At 38.0% G+C, this 22,978-nt stretch overlaps 1 protein-coding gene across 1 annotated transcript in view; it reads left to right on the top strand.

Moving 5' to 3' along the window:
- DNAJB4 (DnaJ heat shock protein family (Hsp40) member B4) overlaps positions 1–19,631 on the top strand; it is a 29,492-nt gene extending 9,861 nt beyond the window's left edge. The window contains exons 2-4 of the mRNA XM_082484617.1: positions 10,152–10,438; positions 13,364–13,938; positions 15,556–19,631. Coding sequence (XP_082340743.1) covers positions 10,228–10,438; positions 13,364–13,938; positions 15,556–15,789 — 1,020 coding nt within the window. The 5' untranslated portion in view covers positions 10,152–10,227 and the 3' untranslated portion in view covers positions 15,790–19,631. The remainder of the gene's footprint in view (positions 1–10,151; positions 10,439–13,363; positions 13,939–15,555) is intronic.
- Positions 19,632–22,978: the final 3,347 nt, after the last annotated feature.

Below are 22,978 nucleotides of genomic sequence, written 5' to 3'. Positions count from 1 at the left end.
AATGAGTTGACTTTTTTTTAAAAAAAAAGTGTACAAAACAATAGAATAAAGAGTACTCAAACCCTTTTCTTCTAATGTGTTAGTTGGAGCAGACCTCTAGTGCTTGGCTGAACCCCTACATTTGGACAGCATTTGTCTTCACTGAGGTTGATTACATAGTGCCAGTGCTCACATTTTTAAGCTTTTGTGTTAGCAAGTGTTCATTCTTTAGAATGTGGAAGTGGCTGAATTGCAATTATTTTGAGATTTTCATGAATCTAATGAGGGTGCTCATCTAGAGAATGCTGAACTGGTTGTCTGTTAAGTGGTCTGTTTAGCTCAGTAATTTGCATTCGAAAGTGGCCATAAGTAGATGCTTCAGGGAAAGTTGGAATAAAGTAAAGGCTTGGTCCTCTTTTCCACCTTCTTAGCTTCCAAATATTTGCAGCTCAGGGAATTCCTGCTCTGGCTTCTCTGTTGAGAAACTTGCAGGGAATCTCTTCGATGGTATTTTTTAAGTGTCCCACTGAAACCATTTTTGAGTTTCCAGTGTCCTTTGTCAGACAATTCTATCATTTGTAGAACTTCTTAATTTTATTGTTGAAACTGGCTTTTGCTAGTTTTACAGTGCCTCTGGCTTAGATGGGAGTAAACCATGAAACCTCCCAGGGAGGTTGTGGAGTCTCCTTCTCTGGAGACATTCAAAACTCGCCTGGACGCCTTCCTGTGCAACCTCATCTAGGTGTTCCTGCTCCGACAGGGGGATTGGACTAGATGATCTTTTGAGGTCCCTTCCAATCCCTAGCATACTGTGATACTGTGATGAAGAGTTCATGTCTCTCTTCTCCATCACTTGTAGACCTTTGTGACTCGTCTATCTCTTACAGACTGAAGAACTCAAGTCTGCTCAGTTGTTTCTCATGTGGAAGCACTTTCATATCTTTGATAATCTGTTATGGTCCTTCTCTGAACATTAAAAAAAGATATTATACTTGGGTTTGGGGAGTCGAGGGGAACAGACCTGCACACTGTTATGGTGTAGATGTACTATTGGTAGTGTGCTAGTCATATGATACTATAACAATGTTTTCTGTTTTGTTCTCTTCCTTTCCCAGTAAGTCCTAACACTTAATTTGCCTTTTTTTTCCTGGCCACCGAGCAATCTTGTATTTGTTTTGATAATAAGCAGAATTAACTGGTACTTTTTTTTACTTTTTTTAAGCAATATCTATTTTATTATGGGGTATACTATTCGTCCTGAGAAAAATGTAACCTGGAAACCTGTGGCATATGTATAAAGCATATATATAACCAATAAAATACTCCTGTGTGACAATATTGAAAACGTATTCAGGGTCTGAATATGTTAGCACTTGAGACTCTGAAAGACTTGTATTGCAGCAGTATGTTGTTTCTTAAAACAATTACCAGAAAGGCTGTAAAACTTAAACATTAATACAATCAAATAAAAAGCAACTAGCATTGGAGTGAAACAGTGAACAATTATGAAGCCTTAAACTGTTCATCATATTTAACATCTTTTCTTGTTATATAATCAACATGGGAAGGTTGGTGGCATGGAAGAAACTGGACTGGTACAGTGTGATAAATGTGTGATTAAGTCCAACTCTTCATTTGCATATGGGTTGTTTCAGGACAGAATTCCTTGAATCTTGGATAAATTTCTGAGTGATAGCAGTCAGCCAAAAGTAGTTAGGACAAAAATGCAGGTTTATTGTATGTAAAGTTGAAAGGAAGAACTTTGACTACTATGTTTTTCTGCTTTCTTTGACCCAAACTGATAACTTAATAGTAAATTGTGCAGAACTTGTCAAAACAGAATGTTTTCTTGGGGGAAGCAGAATTTCAGCTTCTTTATGAATTTGATTTTTTTATTATTATTATTTTGTGTGTGTGTAACAACAGTGAGAAGATATTTCTCCTTACGAACATAGTACTCTTTTCTGTGTAGGTGTTTACAAAAGTATGTATGGCAACAATGTCGTTAACTACTTGAAGTTTGTAATAGTGAGTGTGGTAAATAGGCATAGTCAGTAGTATTAGGGAACCTGTTAAATGTTTTGCATGTTTGGCATTTTCCGGGTTGACCAATCAACTTGTTTTGAAGAAGAGTCCTTTTACAGAAATTTTTGTGAGTGGATATTGAAAAGGACACTGAATCTAAGTAAGAAATTGAAAAGCACTTGTGGAATCTGTATTCTTTTGGAAGAGGGGAGCCTTAATCTGTAGATTAAAATACTTTGTGTGTGTGTTGCTTTGTGTGACCGTACTTTGGATATTTCCTTTTGTTTCTTTAAGTGCAGTCTGGTACTTGACTGAAATAGTTAATCACGCCATTGTAAAGTAAGGGGGAGTTAGTTGCGTTTTCATCAATGCAGTACCTCATAGCTGAGTCCTAAGAACTTTGCGTAGTATCAAGAAGATGCTTGTTCCCTCTCAGAGGTGGAAAGTTAAATTTGGAACATTCTTCCAAGTATATTTTTGTTCTTCAGCTATAGTAGAGATTGTGACTTGGTAGACAGGAATCAGGTATGAGAAAGCAATTCTTTATGTTAATGACATGTAAGTTTGCTATGTTGTGATGAAGGATCAGCGTGCATGTGTGGTTAGTGTCCCAGTCATGTTTTTGAAGATAGTTTATACCATGTATAATACAAAATCTACTTGATTTAGATCAGGTTTTTTTTTCTAGTATTGTATGTACTTCTATGTAGTTCATAATGTATATGTAGTGGGAATAATGATTTTCTGAAGAGAAGAACCCAACCCTAGAACTTAATATAAAATAAACAATAGTAAGTTTTAATGTGAAAATATGATGAACGCTTTCAGTTGTCCATAGCATTTCTAGCTGTTGGTTTATTGTTATGAAAGTAATAAGGAAAAAAAAAGTAATTAAAAAAAAATTGCTAACAGTGCCTGCTCTCTTGGCATGTAGATTCTCCAAATAAAATTGAAGGTGCATGAATCACAGGCTTAAAAATTTGTTTTGAAAGTTCAGGAGTGGTAACAGTATATCTCTCGGTGATAGCAGTATGCGTTTTGAGATTTCACATTTGAACTTGAGCTGTAAATTCATGTTGACTCTAAAATGTATATTTAAAGTAAGCTTCCCCATGGAAGACCTTAAAAACATGTCCTTTAGCCTGTTGGCAGGAGCATAACTTCATCTATACTCCAGTAACATTATAAACATTATTTTGAAGCAGATACTGCCAATATAAAAGAGAATATGTTTTTGTTGATGCTAGGGCTGGTATAACTTAAATATAATGAATTTATTGGCTTGGATAACTTTGTAACCTGCAATTTAGTTTAATATCTCCTCTTGAACCAAAAATAATCAGACCAGATCTTTCTTGACAACACTATCAACTTTTAAATATAGAAAGTATAGTAGGTATGTGTCCTATGAAGTACTATTTCACAATGACTTATCTATATCTCTAATGGAAGCCAGATATTTTTGTAAAGGATGACTACACCTATCCCACTGCATTTCTTTTTAATCTGTGAGGAATCAAAAGTCAACAAATCCTGTTAATTTAAGCTTCAGTTGTCAGTGAATTGCATTAAATTGCGCTGTTGCATGTGCCTCAGGAAAGAAATTATGATGTATGTAGTACACAAATCGGTAAATACTTTGGGGTGCATTTAAATTTGAATTTTTTACAAGTAGAGTGCCTCAAAGACACAATGTATGCAGTATGAAAATATAGGTGCCTAATTACTCAAGTACACTGTTTAACAAAGTTAATGTCACTGTCTATTGTAACTTTGTAATTCTATTAATTGTTTTAAGTTTTTATGTGGTATTTCACTTTCTTGTAAAATCAGCCCCACAATCCTTACGTATTATGAACTTTTACTTTCATTGCAGTAGCAGCATGTTTCTGTAGAGAATTGAAGTAAATGCTTGATAAATTTGTGTAGTTACTTGGGTATGAAGTACATGACTAAATGAAGCTTTTGTTTTGGGGCCATTGACTGATTAGAAAGAAGTTATGCTCTGCAGGTTTCCCTTTGCATTTTCTGTTATATGTGTATAAAAAAATAATCTATTTGTTGCTTCTGTTGTAAACCCTAAAATTTATTTCTGTATATGAGACCAGCCACTGAATATTTCTGTAGTGAAACTCTTATTTAATGCATTCATGAATGGGGTTTGCATGTACAAGGCCTTATTCACAGTCCAAGAGTATAAACGTAGCTCAGTCAACAACTACATACAGTTAAAGATGGTGGGGAGAAAAGTCTTTGTCAAAATTACTTTCTCTGGGGAAATAGTGGATTATCTTATAGGAAGTTTTACTGTTGCATATGGATGTGCTTTCTTCAATCCATTGTAGACAAATGTCAATTTATTCCATTCATTAAAGTGGGTTTGCAAATACTATGTTACTTAATTGTGAAAGAGCTTTTTCTGGGGAGGAATTTGGCTCCTCTGCCTTGACATTTATGTGCACATGTATATTTATAGTTGTGATCTGTCTGGAATTTGCCTTTGTGGTTTTGTTTGCTCTTTAACTTGTTCTGTGATTTAGTCCTGTCTTTCTCAGTTTTGTTTCTGAGGTTTAATAGGTGAGCAATGCAGAAGAAATGGCTTAATTTAAAGGAAATAATGAGCACTTTTATTCAACTTCACATACTTCAGGGAATAATGACACAGTTCTGCTTAGAAGCTTTTCCTTAAAATAACCTTATATTGGTGCTAATTTATGATTAATCTAGAACTTGAGTTCAGTGTATGTATTATTGTGAATGTTTCCTTGGCTTTATCTTAATTTCAGTTGTTCTTATGAAGGCTTCTTTAAAGAAAGCAATCAATTCAAAGTTAATATTATCAATGTGACTATTCTAAGAGCTGCAAATGCTATGACCTTGCTCTTGCCATTCTGCCAAAGTTATGATGTGTAGCACTTGTCCATATGTATGCGAGTTAAAATATGGTTTAGAGAGACTAATGGGAAAGATATTTAAAAGCAATGATTATTTTACTGAAATTATAACTCAAGTGGAATGCTGAATATGAGTAATCAAACAGTCTCGAAGTGAAGGTGAATGGTTGAAGGAATGTTTTTCATCTTCCTTGTGTATATTTTATAAACATTTTTAGATAAAAAGACTGAAGTCTTGTACTACAAAAGTGAATGTCGCTTTCTTGTTTTGGATCCAAGAACATAGAAAATACTCTGTAGATAAGAGTGGGATTGTATTAGGCAAATTCCTTAGAATTAATAAAATATTTTAATAAATTGTGTATTTGGCTCTTGTAATTTTATACAGTTGAAGATGCATGGGATTTTTTTCCCCAGTCAACTTTAAAAAGCTCGAACTGAGATTTTAAATACTTGGTTGGCAGCTAGCAAGTCTTTAGGAATATCACACTAAAAGAAGATCTGTATTCTAGCATAATTCAGAAAATAACAGGAAAATATAAAGAATTTGAAAATGAAACATAACATGTGGGTGATATATTGTACCAAAGATCTGGTCTTTATTAAGTATGTCTTGTAGATAAACAGTTGGATAAAATCTTTGCTCTGCTTGGCACTTTAGTTCTTTAGCATGAGACACACAGCATCAGAATCTGGCTTAAGTGGTTTGCAGATCTGCTTATGTATCTTAGAACATCTCCACTGTTTTGTCACTCAACACTAGTAGAATCAGAGGGTCATTTGATACTAATATCTGGTCTCTACACATATTTCAGAATAAAGGTTGAGACTATTTGGACAGAGGATGTCTGAAGAAACAATATACATATGAATGCTTAAAAACTGCTCCTGCAGAAGCATGCTTGTTTTCACTGGTGTCTACAAAGTGACAGGCCCACTGAAAGTTTATAGATGTGAAGTGTGAACCGAATCAGAGTAATATATTCAAACAGCTGGGATACGTCCATCATAAAAGTGCCTTACTGGATTTGTATGTCTGAGAAGTTGCTTAGCGCTCATTCAGGGGTACTCTTAAAGTCTTGGATTATTGCCTTACTAATTTTATAGATACGTAGTTTAGTGGCTTGCTTCTGGGAGGCCTGAGTAAGTTGCAGGATGTACTACTGCCTGGTGGCTTGTCACAGCTGAGGCCACCCTTGGCTACATAGGATCTGTCAGGTTGTGTGCTGTTAATGCTCCCTAAACAAATCAAATCACAGCAGCCACCCCTCCTTTAAGTAAAAGGTGAAAGTCCAAATAGAGGGTCAGCACACATCCCGGTATGCTGCAATTAGAACTGTGCATGAGCAGATGTGCATACAATACAGGTGCCTGGTGGTACTTGGACACAAGGCGTCAGTCTGAAGTTAAGGGGTGACTGAAATGCAAGGACTCTTGTGCATGCTACTGTTAATTAAAAAAAAAAACAAACGTATTCACTAATTCTGAGAGAGTTGTATCTTTGAATCTATTACAAATTGTTTAAAGAACTCGATAAGCATCAGGGAGGAATGGCAGCCTACTTGTATTTCCGAAAGATCTCTGATTATATGATAAAAGGAAGGTCCTAACATGGAAGAAAAAGAAGGAACATCCTTTCTGAAAGAAGATGCTCCAGTTATCCCATCAACTCTTAGAAGATAATGAGATTCCAGACTGACATGAAGATCTCATACAGGGCAGGATGTAGAAGTAATGTGTTCATTGCTGTACATCTTGCTCAGAATCTGAACTAATTTCATTTTTAGGGAATAACTTACCTAATTAGGGTATAACTTGGCACTTCTGCCAGAATAGCATGTTCCACTCTGTAGGGAGAGAAAAGATGCCTGAACACTTACTCACTGTGTTTGTCAGCAAAAAGTCCTAGTGTGACTTTTTTGTTGTTACCAGACTTTGTTCTATAAGTTTTGACATACAAGAGGAAAAAACTCTTCATTTAAGAAGAAATCCTGACTATTGTTTTTTTTAATGAAACCTGGGATTTTAATTACCATGTTTTACAAAGTGGAGGGGAGGAGGGGAGAGCTAAGCTTGCTAATTTCAGCTCCTTGAGTATTCTTTTGATATTTAAAAGAAGAGCTAAGTGTTTAGTATAATGTTCTCAAAGGGGAAAATTGCTTATACCTTGTTTTTTGAACTACTGTATGCACCCTCTCTCCATTCAATCAACCAGAGGTTTTGAAAAATGTAATGAAAAATATAGTCCTGAAATTAGTCTGAGCTAATGGCATCAATTAGTCTGAGCCAACGGCATCCTGGCTTGTATTAGAAATAGTGTGGCCAGCAGAAGTAGGGAGGTGATTGTGCCCCTGTACTCAGCACTGGCAAGGCCACACCTTGAGTATTGTGTCCAGTTTTGGGCACCTCAATACAAGAGAGATATCGAGGTGCTGGAGCGAGTGCAGAGGAGGGCAACAAAGCTGGTGAAGGGCCTAGCAAACAAATCATATGAAGAGCGGTTGAAGGAGCTAGGACTGTTTAGTTTGAGGAGGAGGAGGCTGAGGGGACACCTCATCACTCTCTACGGCTATTTGAAAGGACACTGTAGAGAGGTTGGTGCTGGTCTCTTCTCACAGGTAATTAATGATAGAACAAGAGGGAATAGCTTCCAGCTCCAACAGGGTAGGTTTAGACTGAACATTAGGAAAGAATTTTTCACAGAAAGGGTGGTCGGGCATTGGAATAGACTGCCCAGGGAGGTGGTTGAGTCACCATCCCTGGATGTGTTTAAGAGACGTTTAGATGCGGTGTTGGGGTATATGGTGTAGGGGAGAACTTTGTGGAGTAGGGTAGATGGTTGGACTCGATGATCCCAAGGGTCTCTTCCAACCTAGACAATTCTATGATTCTATTGCTGTTCTGACAATTCTATTGTATGACAACGCAGTGACACAAATATCACAGGGTCCTTCTCAGACACTCACTGGTGGGAATACTTAAAGTGATGTAAGTTATAACCCCACCAGAAGTTGCTCGAACCATACCATGGGAGCACAGCTGAACGTAATAACTCCTTGTTCTGCTAGTTTTGCAAGAGACTTTAAGGCTGCTCTAAATCTTATTCTGTCAATAGTGATGAAGTTTGTTTGCTGTTGTAGTTCATAGTTATAGTAACTGCTGGGTTTGGATGGTAACTTGTCATTTGTAACCATTTCTTGAGTATGGTAAAGTTAAAACTGCCCATTAAAATGTGTACATAAAGTAGCTTCTTAGGGAGTGGTATTACATTTTTCGTGAAATCAACTGAAGTCCTGCTTTAATTCAAGCTGTCGTACCTACTGCTTTGAGAATTCCATTGTGTAGAAAATGCTGAATTTAGGACGTGGGTCTACAAGAATTTGTCTGAAATACTAATAGTAAATTAACAAAAGTAGCATTCTTTAAAGAAAGATGAAAAGGGTGATTAGTAAAAGATTAGCTTTATTCCATGTGGAGTTCAGCTACGACTTCCTCCTTCAGCTGTAAAGATAATTCATTCTGTAACCTTGTGGCTCCTAATGTTCCAAAAATGCAAGTCAGTCCTGAGAGACTTGGTGGCAAGGGTAGCTGATTCTTGCGTTCTCAAATATTGTGGTGAAATCTTATCTTTGTACTGTTCTGTCTTCATCTTTCCCACCCCCATTCCAAGGGGAATTTAAAAAGAAAATAATTAAGCAAATCCTGCATACAGTGAGGGAATCTGGTCAATTCTAGTACAGAAATTGTAAAAAAATAAATATGACATGAGACACGGGGGGGTGTGTGACATGTTTGGGTTTGTGGGGTTTTTTTGTTTGTTTCGTTTTTTTTTTTGTTTTTGTTTTAAACTCCCAAATCTTTTTCTAGTACTCTCTGGCTAAGGAGAAATTTTATGTCTTTTCTGATCAGCCCCCTTTTAAGTTACAGCAGGTTCCGGGGGAAAAAAAAGCTTCAAATACAGTGCTCCCTGAATCAGAAGGTTAGTGTTCTCCACTTGAATTTGATGGTCCCTTGGCTGCTATCTGCTGCTTTGCTTAAACTCTTTTATCGTTAGAAGGAAGGCAGTTGAGCCTAACTGTCTTCATACAGGTAGCTTCATAATTGAGCCTAGAGGTGTCTTCATATAGGGAACTTGTGACCAAAACTGGCATATTTCAATACTTTCCTCCAGGGAGTATTTTTCAAGTTACACTAATCAGTCTTGAAGTTTATCACCATACTGACAAGTAAGGATAATTTCTTGACTTATAGCTAAGAGGCAAAAGAAATCTTGCAGGCTGAAACTTCATGCCATTCCGTCTGCAGAGCACGAGAAATACTTTAATAGTAAAATTTTCCACTACGTATTATAAAACAAATGTGTAGGAACCAGGTATTTTTCTGTTGTTATTATTATCTCGGCAGATGAAAGTTATTTGCTTGATATATTGTCATATTTGTATAATAGTCTTGATATTGCCTCTTATGTAGAAGGGGGGAGGGAACCCAGTTTTCATCTGCTTTGAGTGGCTTGACTTGTGGTAAACCGAGTGATGATTTTTGCTCAGATTCAATTTGTTGCTGCTTAATAGTACATCTGCAATCAACTCTGGTTGAGGGTGGCTTAATGTTAAAGAAATGAAGTTATGCTTTCTGAAGCTTTGTAGTTAACTTGGGTGTAAAATACTTTGTAGTCTTTGCCGGAAAGGCTACGTACCCATGTTGATATATTTGGAAAACAGTTACATGTGCAGCTGTCCCTATAGAAACTGTGAAGTAAAATGCTATAATTACTTTATATGGGCTACTGCATTTCTGTTGGGGCAGCTAACTCTTTAGAGCTGACTGGATTCAGCGCTGGTGGTGAAAGGTACTGTATCACACTATTAAACCTTTAAACTTTCTGATTTTTTGAGAAAGGAGGAAATAGTTCAGCTTTTTCTGTGTGTGTGTGTGTGTGTGTGTGTGTGCGCGCATGCGTGCGTGTGAGAGAGTGAAAGCAGTGCAGACTGTTCAGCTGGGGCAGTCGGGGAAGTGACGTCCTGTATTATTTGTCGTTCTAGAAAGAGCGGAGACACGTACTGTAGGTGGGAGGACTCTAAAGAGGGCTGTGTTCTGTCCACTGTGTATAATTATTTATAAATGAGCAACAGGGGAAGGAATGAAATACGGAGCAGCTGTCTAGTGTTTCTGTAATGTATTGGAGAGTCTGTTGATTTGTAACAGTTCTGTTTGCTTCCATTCTAAATTTGATTTTTATTTTTCCTTCCTCAGCATCTATACGTTGCTAAGACACTGGACATTGCTTTCTTTATAGCAAGGAAAAATCTGAATTCCTCCAACACTCAGGATGGGGAAAGATTATTATTCTATCCTGGGAATTGAAAAAGGGGCTTCTGAAGAAGATATCAAAAAGGCTTACAGAAAACAAGCTCTTAAATGGCATCCAGATAAGAACAAATCTCCCCACGCAGAGGAAAAATTCAAAGAGGTTGCAGAAGCTTATGAAGTGCTGAGTGATCCCAAAAAGAGAGACATTTATGATCAGTTTGGGGAGGAAGGTATGTATGTCTCTGCTATGCTTCTGATCAGTCACTTTCATTATCTTGAATGAAGCAAAATAAACATAGATTATGCATGACAACATTGTATGTTTTGATTTTTAGGCAATGTATTTGTACTGCTTGGAAGTTTGACTCATCAGCTTTTTAATGTAAAATGTATTGCACAGTTTTAATGCTGATCTGGTTTTATGTTCTTATTGTAATGTGTTTTTATGTTTTTTAAAAAAATCCAAATACTTGACGGGCAAAAAGTTACTGAATTGAAAAAGTTTGTATGAACCATAAATAGCTTTTTGGGATCTCTTACTGCAGTGTTCCCTTGCCCTAGCACTTTTTGAGGTGCAGGTGAATAGAGATTTATTTTTTTCTTAAATTTTTGTGAAAGGACAGACTGCTTGATCTAGGCAGGACAGTCCTTCTGAGCAGAAGCCCAGGTGCCCAGTCTGTAGTTGTCCTTGGCTTCTTGCCTGGAGAGGAAAGAATTTGGCTGATGTAATGAAATACCAGAACAATTTTTTAGCTTTAATTGTAAACAGTGATAACATGCCAAGAGAATGAGGCCTCAGAAATGTCGTATTTATCCTAAAATGGTTATCTGGAGAGGATGAGGGTTTTTTTTTTTTGTTTTACCAATGTGACTTTCAGTCTTATGATTGAGCAACAGAGGAAGTCATTAACATCCCTCCCCTTAAACATATGGTATCAGAAATTCCACATGAAATGATTACTTCTGTTGTGACAAGTAGGTCCACTCGTTGCCATTCACTCAGGGACAAGTTGTTTTACTAATATAAAGGAGGAGACTTAAATAGCAGTACTTGTGGGAAAATTGTGGGTTCTTACGAATGTGTAATAAAATTCAGTCCTCTCTTCCATAAGATGTAATACAATTGTTAAGATCTACCTTCTTCATGTAGATGAGCTTCAGCTTCTATAGAGGATGCAGGTTTTCTGGTCTTTTGTTCCATGGCATGTATTCAAAGCTTTAGTGCTGTTATTGAAACATTTGGGGGGAAAAAGTGTTTATGTAGATACCACAGACCTTTGTTGCTTCTTGGGTCATTTGTCTTCTTGCAATTCTTCCTTCTCACCCCCTGCCTCCTTTCTGTATGTCACTTAAAAACCTATTTGCTCTGTGGATTCATTTGCATTCTAGATTCCTGTGCAGCAGCTCATCCTAACTACTTTCCCAAAATACCATTTTAGTCACTCTTACCAAAGAGCTTGAATTAAAGCATATAAAGCAATGCAGTCTACGGCATCCTGGTGTCGTATACTTAAAGACAGAGGTTCAAAACATAGATTTCTTTTTATTTGGGGCATAATATTAAACCAAGGTGTGTATTTTTAGAACTGAGTCTGGAAATACCTCCTGATGCCTCAGTTGCTCTCAAAGCACTTCAGTTGCATCTGAGAGAGTAACTAGCAGTTGTGAGGGAAAGGCAGGGGATGGGAGGAAGGAGGAAACCTCAGTGTTTTTACAGCCAGGAACTTGATGTACCTTCAATAACAACTTTTGGCTAGCTATTCCAGGAGGTGTCCTGCTATCACAGACTGAATCCACTGACCTGCTTTTTTTGACATTAACAGTACTGTAACAGAAGGATGTACTACATGTTGTTAAGTACTTTTAACATGGTGTGGTATTGAGATGGGGAAAGCATTCTCATTCTAATATCTTACTTGATAACCAATATTAAACTTATGTGTAGAAGTTCTAAAACACTGACCTAAAAAACTCCAAACAAACCTCTTTCAAATTTAGGGAATGCATGCTTCATTAATGTAAGCCTTCACATTTTTATGGCTATGGAAGTAGGATAGCAGCTGTAGTGCTGAGCTGCTGTAGGATTGAAAACAAAACAAAACAAAACAAACCTCCCAAACCCTCAAACCACTCAAATTTTGTAAGTTTAGAAATAAAAGTCTTTTAAGAAGACTTTCAGTCTTTAACCTTAAAGGTTTGAGAAGGCATCCTGAAATGGTCAGTGCAGGAGAGCACTAACTGCTACGAAGAAATACTTAGAGATCACCTATTGGAAAAGAGGCATTTAAGAAAATTTATTTTAGCTGGGTTTGGAATGAGAGAGCAGGAAGTACAAGGGACTTTCCAGTGCGAATTGTAAGGGAAATCTTGTCAGGAAGAAATGAGATGTAGATCTCTCCTTGTGGAAGATAGAAGAGAAAGAACAAAACTAATTGAGAACATTCTGATCTTTTGTGTGGAGAGGATGACAATATATACAAGATTTTTGTACCCAAGTGGGCCTTAGGAACGTCCAAGCTATTTTTATTTGTAGCTGGATTGAAAAGAGTTCCCATGTTTCTTACCTATTTTGTATCATAGAAACACAAGCTAAGCTGTCATAAGTTTGGGATTCTGAATTGAACATTAAGGAAGCATATGGCTGCTTGACTATTGGCTTGTTACCTTTTGCTCAAACTGAATTGCAGGAAAACAGAGGTAAAGCTAACTAACACTGGGTTAAAGCTGAGCTGTGAAGACCGTGGAAAATGTTGCATATCATACTGCATAATTTTCCCCAGAAGTGATCTTGAAAAAGGGATGCAACTCCCAATAGACTGCTGCACAAGAAAAGATCAAGTCAAGCAGACCTGTCTTCTGTTTTAAGATGTTAATATTTTGAATAACTGGCTTCAATCATATGAAATAAAATTGGCAGTGTCAGAATACCCATTCTTCTGAAGTAGAAGTCATTCTAGAGCTTTTTCCTGTTCAGGCTATTGAATTACTGGTTGGTACTCAATAGTCTCATAGTGAGTCCTCATTGAAAAGGAGACCTTTCACTGTACTGCGAACACCTTTTTGACTCATTGGTTCTGCTGTCGTTGCACTCTAAAATAGGAAAGCTTATACTAATATTCCATTTGATTTTCACTTTGCTTATTTGTCTTATTTAGGTCTGAAAGGAGGAGCTGGAGGACCTGATGGACAAGGTGGTACCTTCCGGTACTCCTTCCATGGCGACCCACATGCTACATTTGCAGCTTTCTTTGGTGGCACAAATCCTTTTGAGATCTTCTTTGGAAGGAGAATGCCTGGTGGCAGAGACACTGAAGACATGGAGGTGGATGGTGATCCATTTGGATCCTTCACTAGTTTTAGTATGAATGGTTTTCCAAGGGAAAGGAATACAGTTGGTAGCCAATTACGTCGTAAACAAGATCCCCCTGTAATCCATGAACTTAAAGTGTCATTGGAAGAGATCTATCATGGCTGCACAAAAAGGATGAGGATTTCACGTAAAAGGCTTAACCCAGATGGTAGAAGTGTCCGAACAGAGGATAAAATTCTTACTATTGAGATAAAAAGAGGATGGAAAGAAGGCACCAAAATCACTTTTCCAAAAGAAGGTGATGAAACACCCAACACAATTCCAGCTGATATTGTTTTTATCATTAAAGATAAACCTCACTCTCACTTCAAGAGAGATGGATCAAATATTATCTATCCTGTTAAGATCAGCTTAAGGGAGGTAAGTTTCACTTTTGGTAAAACTGTAAATGTTTAAACCTGTTAGGATCTGATACAATGGCTACACTACAAAAGCTGTATGGCAGCAGTAAAGTTTTGGTTGTTCTGTTTTTTTTTTTGGTTTTTTTTTTTTTTTTTTTTAATTTTACTCTTGTAAAATCAGTGTGTGGCTGCAGAGCAGTTATTTATAGTGAAAGCGTTAGCTGTTTTGATAAAAATGGAGCATTATTTCAAGCTGTTTACTATAGAGGTGGAAGAGAATGAGGGTGGAAGAATAAGAGTAAAGGTTGATATGTTTTAGATCTTCATACTTTACCTTTCTAGCTAAATATGTATTAGGCTGAAGTAACAAACGCAAATACAGTTAACAAATACATCCAATATAGTGTGCTCCTTACTCCTGTGATATGATTGCTACTTCTGTAGGACAAAGTAGAAATGTCTTAAATATTTTCATTGCCAACAAATTCTAAGTATGCCTTTTTGTGTCGTAAGTTATTTCAGTGTGATTTCAAAGTACAGAGATTGATTTCATGAGGATAAATTATTGTGAACAGGTGTTATAGGAGCTATAAATAATAACAAAAATGGTATAGCTTTTTAAAATTCTGTTCCAAGTCAAAACACATTGGCTTTCAAGAGGAAAAATCGGGAAGACAACTGAGGGAGGGTTCTTAAGGGTCTAAAACCTCGATGTGGTCATTATTTGAAAAAAGAATGTAGTTCTGTGTGTATTTTTTCTTCTTAATTAGCATTAAGTGGAGAAATAAACTCTTGTTTGTATTATAAGCTCTTTGTGTACATTATGAGCTCCCTTCTTAAGGGATTCTTAACAAAAAATAAATTTGAAGTGAGGTGAAGCACCTAAAATAGGATGGAGAAGGGAGAAAAGACAGTATTTAATGCTGATGTTGGTAATCTAGTTCCTTCATAGATAAAAGCCGATTTAGACTCATTGCACTGTTATGTAAATTGGACATGATCAGTATAGACTAAGTGTACTGAATTAGGTGAAGTTGGAGCAGTCAAAATATTATCATCAGAGATCCTAGTAATGCAAACAAACTATTGGATAAAGCAGGAGAGTCTGTGATGTTTTAATTTTTGTCTACCAAAATAGTTTTTTGCTTTTCTTTGAGCATCACAAATGCTCACCTAAGACAGCTGTGAAATTTTATATGCCTCTGCTTATAGATACTTAAATGTTGTTCTGCAATTTTATGTAATATGTGTTGATGGTATATTTGAGTAAATCCCTGTGCAATGTAAACAAACAAAAAATGGAACAGAACTCTCAATTTCCAATGGAAACTGAGAGGCTGGACATCTCTAGAGAAGTATGAGTGAAGAGATTTGATAAAGTTTTTGAAGGATATATAAGCTCAATTACTCTCCACTGACCATTGCGTAAGATTGGTAAGTTCTGTGGTATTCAATGACAAATTGAAGCCTTCCTTTTGTAAGAGAGGAACACTGTGTTTGAATTTTGACATCTCAGTAGTGCACAGTGGAAATACTGTTTAGAATGCTAGTCTTTTCTAAATAATCCAAATTCACTTGTGGGTACAAATAAAGTCCTGACCAGTTTCTTTTTTCTTTTGATACAATCTCTCTTTAGGCTTTGTGTGGCAGCTCTATCAATGTGCCAACGATAGAAGGAAGAACCATACCCATGACAGTAAACGAAGTTGTCAAGCCTGGGATGAGAAGAAGAATTATAGGATATGGTTTGCCGTTTCCCAAAAACCCTGACCAACGTGGAGACTTAATTATAGAGTTTGAAGTCGTTTTTCCAGATAACATTTCTCCAGCATCAAAAGAAGTACTTAGGCGAAATCTTCCAGTTTCATAAAATGAAGACTGTGTATGTCAACTGTTTAAATAGGACACTGGAAATGCAGAAGACTGGCAAGTCTGTGCTTTAAAAGTGCAATCTGTAACAACTAGTGGAATATTTGTTTTTTTTTTTTTTTTTTGGTTTGTGGGATGGGGGGGATACTGTAATGCTGCATGAGAAGAAAAGGGTTAAGTACAAGTCATACAGATGACTTCTGCAGTAAAATTTACAGGGAAAACCACTCATTTTATTTTACATCTTCTAATCAGAAAAGTTTATTCATTATTTTGCCTAATGTAAAATGTAGTCAATTTTTACAAAGTCAGTGCACATTTCTGATACCATATTTGAGCCTTCAAGTACTTTATTTCTTATATCTCTACCGTATCTATAGCATTACCCATTTATACAGAAATTGGAGATAGGAGTAGAAATACACAGATGTATAGGTATTTTAAAGAGCAAAAGAGGAAAAATATCATTTTGTTATGTTGCCTTCCACTGCACAAAGCATAGGCTGGAAAGTCATCTTGGACTCCTGAACCACTCCCCAGTGGAATGAAAGCTTTTTCTTTATTGCCCCAGAATCTGTAAGGACTGCACTGGGAGTCTAGCAAAGGGCATGTGGCTTGAGAAGCAAGAGGAGCCATTTGCTATGGGGTAGTTCCTCAGCCTTCAGGAAGAACAGCAAGAAGGGATTCTACAAATACATAAACAGCAAATGGTGGGCCTGATGTCAAATGAAATGGGGCAGGGAAACTGGTGACAAATGACATGGAGAAGGCTGAGGTACTCGCTGCCTTCTTTGCATCAGTCTCTACCAGTAAAACAAGTCTTCAAGAATTCCAGGCCTCTGAGACCAGAGAGGAAGTCTGGAACCTCGGTGGTGGAGGACAAGTTTAGGGTGCACTTAAACTGGAAGTCTGTGAGCCTGGTGGGTTGCATCCATAGTGCTGAAGGAGCTGACTAATGCCATTGCAAGGCCACTCTGAATGGGATTGGAAAAATGTTCTGGTAGACTGGGAAAGAGCAAATATCACTCATATCTTTAAGAAAAACAAGAAGGAAGATTTGGGGAGCTACAGGCCAGTCAGCTTCACCTCAGTCCTTGGGAAGGTGATGGAGAAAATCCTCCTGGAAAGCATTTCCAAACAGATGAAGTATAAGGAGGTGATCAGGAGTACTCAGCATAGATTTACAAAGGGGAATGCTTGGCCGGCCTCATTGCCTTCTACAGTGAGGTGACTAGCTTTGTGGATGATGGGAGAACAGTCCATGTTGTCTACCTTGACTTCAGTAGACAGGCTGACAAAGTACAGGCTGGGTAAGTGGAAAGTGAGGTGGGTTAAAAACTGGCCAAATGAGTAATGTAATCAGTGGCACAAAGTCCGGTTGGAGGCAAGTCAGTAGAGGGTACCCTAGTAGAGCTCAATACTATCAAACTTTTTCATTAATGACCTGGATTATGGGATGGAGTGCATCCTCAGCAGGCTTGTAAATCATATAAAACTGGTAAGAGTGGCTGGTAACACCAGATGATTTACCACCTTTCAGAGGGACCTCAACAGGCTGGAGAACTGGACAGAGGATTCTCACAAAGTTCAACAAAGGGGAATGCAAAGTCTTGCTCCCTGAGGAACAACCCACGGCACTAGTACACCCCGGGAGCTGACTGGCTGGAAAGCAGCTTGCCTGAGAAAGACCTTGGGGTCCTGGTGGACAACAAACTGACCGTGAGCCAGCAATGCACCCTTGTGGCAATGAAGGCCTAGCAGGCTGAGGGAGATGATCCTTCCTCTCTACTCTCAGCACTGATGAGGATGCATCTGGAGTACTGTGTCCAGTTCTGGGCTCCCCAGTACAGGAAAGATACAAACTTAGTGGAGCAAGTCTAGCACAGGGCTATGTATGAGAGGCTGAGGGCGCTGGAGGTCTTGAGCCTGGGGAAGAACAGGCTTGATGGGATCTTATCACTCTGTATAAATATCTGATGGCAGGGAATAAAGATGGGGGAGCCAGGTTCTTCTCAGTAGCTCTCAGTGATGAGACTAAGAGGCAGTGGGCACAAGTTAAAACACAGAGGATTCCATCTGAACACAAGGAAACACCTTTTTACTGTGAGAGTGGTCCAACACTGGAACAGGTTGCCCGGAGAAGTTGAGGAGTCACCATCCCTGGAGATACTCAAAACCTGACTGGACATGGTCCTGGCAGCCTGCTCTAGCTGACCATGCTTGAGCAGGGGTGTTGGACTACGTAATCCCAAGAGGTTCCTTCCAACCTAAATGATTCCGTGAACTTGGACTTGGCACTTTTCACTAGACAGTGCTATGGGTCACATCCTGCAAATGAGGCTCAGCCCAAAGATAGGCGGTACTGATAGCACCGCTTGAACCCCTAGTGAGTAGGTCTGTGCTTAAGCAAAAAGATGCACAAAGAACACTGTAAAAGCATTTGGCTAGTGCAGGTATTTAAAGATCATGCTAATCTCAAGTACTCACTGTTTTCAAAGGCTGAACTTACTCCCATGAAGAAGGAAAAGCCCAAGTCCTGGCTAAAGGAAAGTTTGCTTAAGACACAAAGTGGAATAGGAGTTGCCCATGAACTTTCATATGCTTGAATTGAGTCTTTTTTTTGAATACAAATATGAACTACTTGTCTTTAGAGTTAAAAGGTGCATAGGGAAATTGAGAGCCCTCTCTAATAGTCTAGTTTTATAATACAGTAATAGGGCTGGTTCCCTTGATTGCAGCATGATTTTGGTGAAATAAATGCCTTGTAGGCGTGCTTTATTACTTGAGTTTAAAACCGTAACACAATGCTTTAACAACACTTTCAAAGTTTGAGTTGTTTTTTTTTTTTTTCTTCAAAGGAGAATATGTAACATTTGCTGTCAGCCTTTTGCCTGTGGAAATTTTGTAGTTACCTGCTCTGCTAGGTATCTTAGGAAATAACAGTATTATTTTCATATATGTGATTTTCTGCAGGAAAGTAAATTGTATGGAAGTTGGGATTTAATTTACAATAACTTTTTAATGAGCACAAGAATCCCATTTCTGTTACTCAAAGGAATGGAACTCCTGGGAGAGACTGTTCCGAGTCAATCTTCCAACTGCAGATCTCTTCATACAGTGTCAGTTAGTTGTAGTCCTAAATCTACAAGGAGCTAAATTGCTGGAGAAGTATCACAAAAGGAAAAAAATTGCTGCTTAGTGCTTATGCATATTGTTAACACTATATATTGTTTGTTCAAAAATTCCCATTTCAGTATGTTCCGTATTGCATTTCTTATGTGGTTTTTAAGTAAAAAGTGTAAAGTTGGTTTTTATGTTCTCTTATCTTTTGTTATGATAGCAGATGCTATAAGCTACACAACTTTAAAAGCATATCATCCTAAAATACCTGTTTGTCAGTTTAAAAGCTAATGGAATTGAGCATTTTGTAATCCAAGATCTCGTAACCATAGTCCAACTTGTTTAAAAAAAAAAAAAAAAGTTACAGCAACTAGAACTATTTTTTGTAACCATCTTCGGATAAGAGGAGTAGTGCTAAATTGAGGAGTTGCAGTATCTTGTGTATTTAGAGGTATATATATGTATAGCAAACTAAACTTTTCCAACTGTTTTCATGCTCAAAATACAGAACTATAGGACTGGTATGAAATGCTTGTATTTCTTTTCTTATGGAAAGGTAACAAAGTATATGTTTCAGAAAACTGTGTGGAATTACTTCAAAATATGAGAGGGAGCATTAATATCTATCTAATCCATGATTCACAAAACCTAATATTTTTCTAATCAAAAAATGTGCTTTAAAGCTATGTTTTAAAAACCACTTGATTATTTAATAAAGGCTACATGGGAGAAGGAGGCAAATGCTCAGTCACCTACTATATCTCCAAACTACTGAAATACATGGAAATAAAATGGACGTTCATGAAGTTGAGACAAGAAGGATATGGGCACAAGTTAGAACACAGGAAGTTCCGTTCGAATACACGGAAACACTTGTTTACGGTGAGGGTGACAGAGCACTGGCACAGGCTGCCCAGGGAGGTTGTGGAGTCCCCTTCCCTGGAGATTTTCAAGACCTGCCTGGATGCAGTCCTGAGTAATGTGCTCTAGGCAATCCTGCTCTAGCAGGGGAGTTGGACTAGATGATCTCTAGAGGTCCCTTCCAACTCTGATAATTCTGTGATTCTGTGTGATTCTGTGAAGGATGTTTTGATCTCCTGAAGGTTGCTTAGGTGCCATGGAAAGTAAAAGTCATTTGGTTACTGTGGAGGAGTTCATTCAACAATGCTATGAAAACCTGTATTTCTAAAGAACCTTTTTTAATCTCCCTAACATCAAGCTTTAGGATAACTTCAAGCTGTTGGAAGAGTAAGGCAAGCTACATGACAACTGTTTCTCCTTTTTGCCATCCAGTGTACTCTCTGATTGCTCCAGAGCAGGCTTTCTGATGCCATGGGCATATTAGTATTCCACTCTTCCACTGAGCCTTTTTTGTATTATCTATGCCGAAAACTTGTTGAAGCCTATTTGTAGCGTGTTGAACAGATGTGGTTTTGGGTTGGTTTTGAGTCCTGACCTGTTTATTTTGTTATGGAAGTTACAGACTCTTAACGGGGGTTGGGTCTCCAGTGTTGTTCTTACCACCTTCATGTTGTAACTTTGTGTCTACTCATGTCCATTTGCCTTTCATAGGGTGGAAGCTTTCTCTCCTTTGTATGTCCTTTTGTAGTATGCACTCCTATTTTTAATATGATCTTCAGTCCAAACCTCACAAACAGTGCTGAAGATGAGCAATATGTGTTATGATGATCAATCAAATGAGATTATCAGTGTTCTAATTCTCAGATGTGATAGTTCTAGTATTTTTAGTAAATGCTCAAAACAGTATCCCTGTCTGATTCTCAAAAATCCAAGCATAGGGAGGAGTCATCCGTCAGGTTGATGCATAGTGCAGTAAATAATTCAAATTCTTGAACTGGTTGTACCTTTAATGCTGAAGAGCCGAGGCGTGGGTGAAGAAAAGGTCTATAGCTGGCTTGGTTTTAAACACCCTGGTTGAGCTGTGCACAGGTATCGCTGTGCTATGAAATTCTTGACCTTGCAGAGTTTTGCTTAGAGACTGGAGGGAGACCATTGTCTTGACTGGATAATCTCCTGTTAGTTATGGATTTTTTTTTTTTTTTTTTTTTGAAGTGCCTGTTCCAAAATAAATGAGCAGCCTGGAAAGGGAGTTGTATTTGGCCAAGAATCAGTTCTACTTACTTGTGAGTACCACTAGCCCTGTGCTTGCAAAAACTAAACTTTCCATATTAATGAGTTGCACTGTGTTAATTTTTTTTTTTTTTTTTTTTTTTTTTGAGACATACCAGGTGCAACTGGCTGGCATTTAGTTTTCACTGAGAGAGGAAACCAATAGTGGTTTCCAAACCTTATTTTCCTTGGCCTTTAGTTAAGGCTGTGTGATCCTCGATGTATTTACATACATTTTTTTTCCTATCCTATAACCCTTGAGTCTTTCAAAATATTTTAGTCCTATAAACCTCTGCACGTCTTTATGCCCTTAATGGTGCTTTTGTCGCTCCCCAATGACTTGGTCTCACTGATGTGGTGATGCAGTCTTAACATGTGATTCTAGGAACTGTATATCTGGGATGCTACTGAGCTAAAGGAGTGAAGTCCATAGCATTTGTAAGGGCTTTGCTCTGTTCATGAACAACTGTCCGATTTTAAAAAGTGCTAGGCTGGTTAATCATAATGTCTCTCATCCTGTCATGACAGACTCTGTTATTTCATTGCTTTAGGCACTTGCATACTTGGTGATGATCTGTGTGTCTGGCTGACAGGATTATCCAGTAGCAAGTACTTTATAGACAGGGGTTTGAGAGGATGATGCGTGTGGCTGAATGGTGTCTGTAGTATCAGATGGCAGAAAGAGTGGAATGCGCAGTGGGAGGGAGAGACATTAAACTTGAATGATTGTGGAGAAGAACAGAAGTATATTTGTGAAGATCTGGTCAGTCTTGCATTTGAAAAGCACTTCCTGCCAGATCTGGAGTAGATTCCCCTGACTTCTAACAGTATCATTCCTATAGGGATCCACTTACAGAGCTCCAAGTTGTAGTGGTTATGGCAGCTCTTGTGCTGACAGGTTCTCCTGGCCCCCTTTATTAGTTTATGTATTTGATGAAGTTTCTAAGAAGGTCTGGAGCTGACTAGACAACTGACAGCTCATGAATTGAAGTGAGTAAAATTACTAAATGCACTCCATTCCTTCCTAGCATGTGCATCTTATGTGCTAGTCAGACTCACTGGTAACATACTTTGGGGGTAGAATAAGTTTTGCTGCACCAGTGCAATTTGCTGTGATTCAGAGTGAAATTCTGTGCACTTCATATGCTGGACTTAAAAATATATGGGACATGGACATGCAATTCTCCTTTTTCAGTTAGTAAACACTGGTCCTTCTTTGCAGATGACATTAGTAGTTCTTACTATACTGCTTACTGAACAAATCCTGTAGAACCAGGCTATTCATATATTTGCGTACTGTTTGGCATGCAAAATGGGCAAATGGCAGTATTAATCTCCTCATGAAGTACAGAGCCTCAGCTCTTCATTTGACAAATTGCTCAGCGATGGACTGATGGCATGAGTTGTTTCCTTCAGGCTCCTCCAATTAATTGTTCTATTATTTAAAGAGTGAAAGTAGAGGTCTACTGTTGCTCCCCTTGGGTCTAGAAGGTAGAACTGTCCTGTGCTTGTTTTGTTCCCCTGGCATTACTGGCTTACCCAAGGGAGGAGCTATACAGCAATCTTGTTAGTCATGCCTGATTGCTTTATCAAGGACAAATTATCATCTGCACACTCCTGCTGCCCTATGTAACTGAAAAATCAAAATCCCCACCCAGCCAGCTCCTGAAATACCGTATAGCATTTCCCTGAATAAGTACTTTCTGACGTGCTCAAAAAAAGTGTCTCAACTGCTTGAATTTTGTATCCAAAGGAAGGTTAATAAACTGGGTTCAATAAGAAGCAGCCCCTGCCAGAAAAGCTTTGACCAAGTGTAATAAAGACGTAGAACCACTTCTGAGAGCAATCCAGGAAACCCACGTATTTTTTTTTTCCTCGTATGGAAAGAAACTGATTTAAAAAGTAATAGGAAGCAGGATGAAGATCCCTGGGATCCCCTT

The sequence above is a fragment of the Vanellus vanellus genome (assembly GCF_965231255.1).
Source record: "Vanellus vanellus genome assembly, chromosome: 5".
Classification (NCBI taxonomy): domain Eukaryota; kingdom Metazoa; phylum Chordata; class Aves; order Charadriiformes; family Charadriidae; genus Vanellus; species Vanellus vanellus.
This window is presented reverse-complemented; position numbering and strand designations above follow the sequence as displayed.